This window comes from Macrosteles quadrilineatus, unplaced genomic scaffold (genome assembly GCF_028750875.1).
Source record: "Macrosteles quadrilineatus isolate MER2022 unplaced genomic scaffold, UCM_ALF_1.0 Scaffold_2__2_contigs__length_208266976, whole genome shotgun sequence".
Taxonomy (NCBI): Eukaryota; Metazoa; Arthropoda; class Insecta; order Hemiptera; family Cicadellidae; genus Macrosteles; species Macrosteles quadrilineatus.
Genome location: NW_026542595.1, coordinates 181,516,491 through 181,523,403, shown reverse-complemented (window position 1 = coordinate 181,523,403; position 6,913 = coordinate 181,516,491). Strand labels below are relative to the sequence as shown.

Sequence of the window (6,913 nt, the reverse complement as noted above, 5' to 3'; positions counted from 1 at the left end):
CTAAGGCCAACATGTTCCTTAGACAAAGCTGTTTATAAATGCCCATACAGCCAATGGCATTTAAGGGACCTACAGTTTATAGTAGAATCCGAACCAAATTTTTCCCTGGTATTTAACAAATTGTACCGCGGATAGTCGTAGTACTCACTAGTGCGGACGTTAATTCACACCAGGGAGCCTAATCACATCCACAGTGCATGCCTATAAATATCCACAATTTGTAACCTCCTAGTAGGATTACAGGACGACGCCATCGTCCCAGTCTGGGGATAAATCTATATATATAATACGTGAAGCTGTTTTTTGTTAACGCAACTCCTCCTGTTATTTATGGTATTAAGAGGTAAAATTGTGAGAAATACCTTTAGATCCTAAAACTGAAGATCCATTAGGGTTTTGGTAGAACAGGAACAAGATGAGCAGAGAAGCGATGGCTCTGGCCAGAGTGACGAGAATCGAAGGACCACAGATGAAAGATGATGTTGAGAAATGACTATTGTTGTGTAGTATGTAATTCTTCACTGATTTAAATTAAAACTCTTCTTCATTAATAAAAAGAAAGCAATTCACTACTCATGAATATTCTGGACTGTACACGAAAATTTACAACACATCTACTTTAAATAAAAATATCTTCTTGGATCCTAGCTTGACACTTGGTACTATAAATTTGGAATCCATATTTAAATGAGAAATGATGAAATAATGCACTTGGAGCGGTAAGAGAGAAAGAGAGATTAAAATATTTAATATGAACTAAACCAAAAGGTAAGCACTGTGTACTGTGAGAGAGGTGAGTCTAAACTGAACTGACTAGTACGAAGTGCTGTAGTGAACTTTGGACAGTGATGTCATCATATCAGCTGTTGTATCCTTTCAATAACTGAACTAAAAACTTGACTTGAATGTTAATACTACTTGATTAATTGTTTATATTTGACTGTATATAGTTCATATGTTATTAAATAAATATTTTATTAAATGTCCTTAGTTGAATTACTAAATATTTAACATACCGGCCCCCCCTGAACCCCTGGGTTCTGAAAACAACACAAAAAATGAGAAAATCAATAAAAAAGGGGGGTGGTAACTCCTCTTCACTATTCCATAGGAAGGACAGACACCTTTGTCACAGGACGAGAGAGGTGTCCACTTGCGGTCTTCAGGTGCACGACCCGTACTATTCCATCAGTACCAGGTGAAACGGAGAGAACTCGTCCAAGCTTCCAGGAGAGTGGAGGCAAGTTGTCTTCATGAATGACAACCAAGTCATTGACTTCAATATTCTTCTTGGGGTTGACCCATTTATTTCTCTCTTGAAGAGTGTACAGATACTCTTTCTGCCAGCGAGCCCAGATATGTTGACTGGACTACCTGCCAGCGTTTTAATCGGTTGATAGGAATGCTACGCAAGTCAGGTTCAAGAGGTGTCATAAGAGGACCACCTACTAAAAAATGACCTGGCGTCAAAGCTTCTAGGTCCGAGGGATCAGAAGAAAGAGGAGTTATAGGCCTAGAGTTCATCATTCCTTCAATACGGGTGATTAAAGTCGAAAACTCTTCCAGTGACAGGGTCTGTTGTCCAATGACTCTTATTAGGTGAAATTTGACACTTTTGACGGCCCTCTCCCAAAGGCCTCCCTGATGAGGTGCATGTGGAGGTAAGAAGTGAAATTTAATATTGAAATTCTCAGCGTAGCATTGTACTGTGGAATCCTTGATTAAATTTTCAAAGTTGCGTCTGAGTTTTTCGGATGCACCTGTGAAATTTGTAGCATTGTCACAGTGAATATCTGAAACGATTCCTCGTCTGGAGACAAATCTGGTAAGAGCGGCTAAATAGGCATCCGCTGTTAGGTCGGTTACTACTTCTATGTGTACCGCCTTAGTAGAGAAGCAAATAAATATACAAATATAAACCTTGATAGGTTGAACTCGTCTTAGTAGATGTTGCTTCACAAAGAAGTGTCCTGCATAATCTACACCAGATATGGAAAATGGCCTTGAAGGTGTAACTCGATTCATAGGTAATTCCCCCATGAGTGGAGAAGAATGAGGAGGTTTACATCTGAAACATTTTATGCATTTAAAGATCCTAGATCTTATTAAGCTTCTAGCACTGAGAATCCAGTACTTGTTTGCCAGCATAGCCTGAGTTAGAGTTGGACCAGAGTGCAAATATAAGACATGATGGTGGTCAATCAAAATATCAACTAACCTATGACCTTTAGGTAGCAAGACGGGGTGTTTGTGATCTTCAGAGATATCAGCCTTGTTTATTCTTCCCCCTACTCGAATGAGGCCATCTTTATCCAGATAAGGAGCTAGGCGTCTAATGCGTACAGAGCAAGGTTTATTGGATTTCAAACATGAGATTTCTTCAGAAAAATATTCTCGTTGAACCAATTTACAAATCAGGTTATGAGCCTCTTTTATCTCCTGAGAAGTTAAATTCCCAATTTGTTTAACTTTATTTCTGGTGTTATGAATGAAGCGCAGCAGGTATGCGGAAACATGAAGTAGTGTTGTCCAAGATGAGAAGCGAGTGAGGAGAGAAAATGGTTCATCCGGAACAGCAGAGAGAGTGTTAACTGTGAGAATCTTAGTTTCAGGGATAGACTCTTCAGGTAAAGATTTACAGACAGACTTTGGCCAATTTTCTTCAGAGTTACACAACCAGACAGGTCCATTCCACCAAAGTGTGTGGTTAATCAAATCTTGTGGGGCGGTACCCCTTGACCCAACATCCGCTGGATTTTCTAGTGATGAAATATGTTGCCAAAATGAAGGTGGGATATTTTCCTGTATTTCTGCAACTCGATTTGACACATAAACCTTGAGTCGATAAGAGGGCATGCCAATCCATGAAAGCACGATTGTGGAATCGCACCAAGCTGTGTATGAACTAATCTTGCAGTGAGGTGAGAGAAGTTGTATACAGTAATTTAGGAGCTTAGACATCAGGTGTGCTCCGCAGAGCTCCAAGCGAGGTATGGAAATACGCTTCAGAGGTGCGACTCTTGACTTCGCTATCAGAAGATAAGTCGATATAATTCCTTGTGAATTTACAACTCTCAGGTAAACACAACTACAATATCCTGCTTCACTTGCATCAGAAAAAGCATGTAGCTGAATATCTTTAGCAGAAGAAAGTCCCACGTAGCGAGGTATCTTGAGCATTTCAATATATGGAAGTTCATTGGCGAACTTGTTCCAAACTGATATAACGCTGTCGTCTAGGGGTTCATCCCAATCGAGACCAAGTGTCCATAAGTATTGCATGAAGGATTTGGACCAGAAGGTTACAGGAGTTAACCATCCTGACGGGTCATAGATCTGTGATATCACACTTAAAACAATTCTTTTTGTAGGAGTTTCCTTAATATTTTGAGTTCCTACAGAATAAGAAAAAACATCTTCATTAGGAATCCATTTAAGTCCTAAAACACTATGAACTGGTTGTTCGGGAGCTCGAAAACCAATAGGTTTTTCTTTGTGATCTTCAGGGATCGACTGTAAGAGTAATGGATTATTCGAAGACCATTTTCTTAACTCGAAACCTCCTTTTTTGAGTAACTGAACCACATCATTTTTCAACAAAAGAGCGTTTTCTACGCAATTACTACCCAATAGGGCGTCATCGACATAAATCTGATCCTTTAGAGCAGTTGCGGCTAGAGGATGATTTTTTCCTTCATCAATAATGAGTTGTTGAATGACACGATTTGCCAAGTAGGGCGATGATGTGAGCCCATAAGTGACAGTCGCTAGCTGATAGATTTGAAGAGGCATTTTATCATTCTCTCTCCAGAAAATAAGTTGAAATATCTGATCAGATTCCTTTACAAGGACTTGTCGAAACATCTGCTTGATGTCGCATGAAAAAACAACCGCATGTCGGCGAAAGTTGAGAATGATGTCACATATGTTGTTGTGGAGTTTTGGTCCTTGATGAAGAATACTGTTGAGAGACAGAGATGTTGATGTAGGTGCTGATGCGTTGAATACTACCCTTAATTTTCCATCTTTAAAAATTCCATGATGTGGAAGGTAGTAATGAGGATTATTTTTAAGACGTGGTGACTGACAGAGTGTCATATGTCCCGAAGACAAGTAATCTCTCATAAAATCAACATAAGTTTCCTTGAAATCAGGATTAGAACGAAATTTATTCTCCAGAGACCAGAATAGGGATTTTGCCATTTTGCTCGAGTTGCCTAATGTTGACGGATCGTCTGAGAAAGGCAAAGAGACAATATATCTTCCTTCAGGAGTGCGAGAGTGCGTAGATACAAAATGTTTTTCACATTTTTCTTCGGCTAAGGATTGCTTGCTTGTAAGAGGGGGTTCCTCTACAGCCCAAAACTGTTGGATAGAGGTGTGAAGATCCAAACTATTGGTGGTTAAGAGTGTGACTAATCCATGAAATGAATTTTTGCAAGTTGAGGCGACAGGGGTCGATCCTAAGAGCGCATATCCAAAAATGGTGTCAATTGCTACAGGCATATTCTCACCAAGTGACAAAAACTGGCCTTTCACAGAGGAGGCAAAAAGGTCAGCTCCAATTAGAACATCAATAGGAGCGGGTTTATCAAAAGTAGGATCGGCTAACATTAAATGTTGCATCTGTGAGCGAACTTCAGGAGTGATCTTAGCTCGAGGTAAATCTGGAGTGATATTACACAAAATAGGTGAGAGCTTGCCAATACATATCCACTAAGGGACTGGAGAGTGACATGAGTTAACCCTTTTGTTTTCACCTGAGCAGACGAGATGCCATTAATAAGCGTTTTATTAGCATGAGAGCGCTTAATCCCTAAAGACTGAGCACATCTTTGAGTAATGAAGGTAGACTGAGCAGCAGAATCTAAAACTCCCCTACAAACTAGGGTCTTACCTTCGCTTGATTTTACCACAATTAAAGCAGTGGCAAGAAGAACTGTGTTCTCTGTATTTGTCAAACCAACAAAACCAGATTCATTTTTATTTGAGTCAGAACTTGGAGCTCGTTTGTCTGTGTTACCTTTAGACACATTAGGAGAGGGATTATTTTCAGAATCCATAAAATGCAAAAGAGAGTGATGTTTTCTTTTACACGTAGAACATGTACGCCATGAATTGCATTCCTTTACCTTATGCTTATCGCCAAGACAGTTGGTGCACAAATTTTTGCCTTTAACAAAATTATACATTTCTTGTGAAGTCAATTTAAGAAAACCTTTGCATTGATAGATTTTGTGATCTGCACCTGCGCAAAATGTACAAACAGTGCGAGGAGTTGCAATAAGCGCCGATTTATTTGAGCGCTGAGGGGGTTTTACTTGAGTGTGGTGGCCTAAGGTACCCTTAAGAGATGATCCCACATTAGTAAGATTAGCTGCTTCAAGATTTACACAGTGAGACTCAATGTACTTGGTTAACTCATCTAACTTAGGAGTTACAGAGTTATCACTTCGACTCTGTTCAAAATGATGGCGAAAATCAGAATCAAATTTTCTTAACAAGTGAGAGGTCAAAATTAAATTTTCCTGAGAAATTTCTTCATCTAGAGCTTTAAGTGCTTCAATGTTTTCATTTAAAACAGACAAAAACCTTCCAAGTTGCTTCACTGAGGGATTGTGAAGAACTGGTAAGTCTAACACATTGTTGACATGAAGAGAGATTAGTAATCTTGTATTCTGATACCTTTTAAGTAGAGATTCCCATGCAATAAAATAATTAGCATTAGTCATAGGGATGTTTTTAACAACTGAAAGTGCCTCTCCCTCAAGACAGCTTAACAAATAACTCATTTTTTCAACACCAGAAATACTATCATTTTTATGAATAGTATTTTCAAACAAATTTTTGAACGCCATCCACTTTTCATGTTGACCTGAGAAGGTACCAAGTTGAAGTTTAGGAAGCTGTACACTAACCTTAGTTGTAGCTACTTGGCTGATAGCTGCATTGGAATCATCCAGGTTTGGCTGGCTCGACTGGTTAGAGCTTGGGGAAGGTATCAAGTTCACACACAAAGAGTGAATAGACACATAGAGATCACTTATTTCATCTTGTAATGTTGAAATTGTAGTGATATTTTCACTTTCATCTAATTCCTCAGGTAAAGGCACAGTGCCGAACAACTTATTCACTAATTTGTCAAAATCATTATTTTTGGCTGTAGCGGTGGAATCCAAAAGAGTGAGCTTTGTTATAAGTTGAGGAGTGATAGGTTCCTTTTCGATAGCAAGCACTTTTGCTTCAATTGACTTAAGCCTGGCTAGCACAAGCTCAGATTGCTTCACAAAAGTTGAGAACCTCATTTTGAATAAGTCTTAAATTCAATAAAATTCCAAAATAAAAATAAATGCAGATTAAAATAAGTTTATAATGAGCAAAACTTATTTAAAGACAGCCAGGATTCATTGTATTAAATATTAATATTAGTCAACTTGAAATCAAAGAGAAATATTCAGCCATAGTATAGGCCTATAAAAAGTTTAAGTCCCAGAAAATATCTACCTGCAATTATTTCCAGATAATAAATTTGAAATTCAATAAAACATGTTATTTCAAACACAAACTGTAATTAAATGTTCAATCCGTATTAATAAACATTCTTCTGTCACTTTAATTTAAAGTGTAAGCAAACAATTGAGGTTATGAAAACATAAACAAAGTCTTGCATAATGACATCTATACTTATAAAAGGCAAAGCCCTCACTGACTCACTCACTCACTCACTCATCACTAATTCTCCCACTTCCCATTTACCTAGGAGGCTGAAATATGGTACATTGATTCTTTAGGCATTAAATAGGAAAACTAAGTTGTTTTTATTCTGATCGGACTCTCGGGCTCCGCCCCAGTGGCTCTGGAGTTTCCCATGTTAGCCTTATGATTTTTCATATTTAAAAGGAGTTAATGAATC

General features: G+C 38.3%; 1 protein-coding gene across 1 annotated transcript; it reads right to left on the bottom strand.

The window, feature by feature from the left end:
* Nucleotides 1-1,305: 1,305 nt before the first annotated feature.
* LOC128985184 (uncharacterized) lies at nucleotides 1,306-6,305 on the bottom strand. The gene is made up of 5 exons (XM_054404567.1): nucleotides 5,919-6,305; nucleotides 5,345-5,459; nucleotides 4,898-5,023; nucleotides 2,219-4,667; nucleotides 1,306-2,068 (listed from the first exon to the last, which is right to left on the bottom strand). The coding sequence occupies exons 1-5, from the start codon at nucleotides 6,303-6,305 to the stop codon at nucleotides 1,306-1,308; spliced, it is 3,840 nt and encodes a 1,279-aa protein (XP_054260542.1).
* Nucleotides 6,306-6,913: the final 608 nt, after the last annotated feature.

Coding starts and splice junctions, on each gene's coding strand:
- LOC128985184 (XM_054404567.1), bottom strand. CDS start 6,305: ATGAGGTTCTCAACTTTTGTGAAGCAATCTGAGCTTGTGCTAGCCAGG. Junction 5,024..5,344: donor TGTGGGATCATCTCTTAAGG/GTACCTTAGGCC, acceptor ATGTGTCTAAAG/GTAACACAGACAAACGAGCT. Junction 4,668..4,897: donor TGTGGTAAAATCAAGCGAAG/GTAAGACCCTAG, acceptor ATATCACTCCAG/ATTTACCTCGAGCTAAGATC.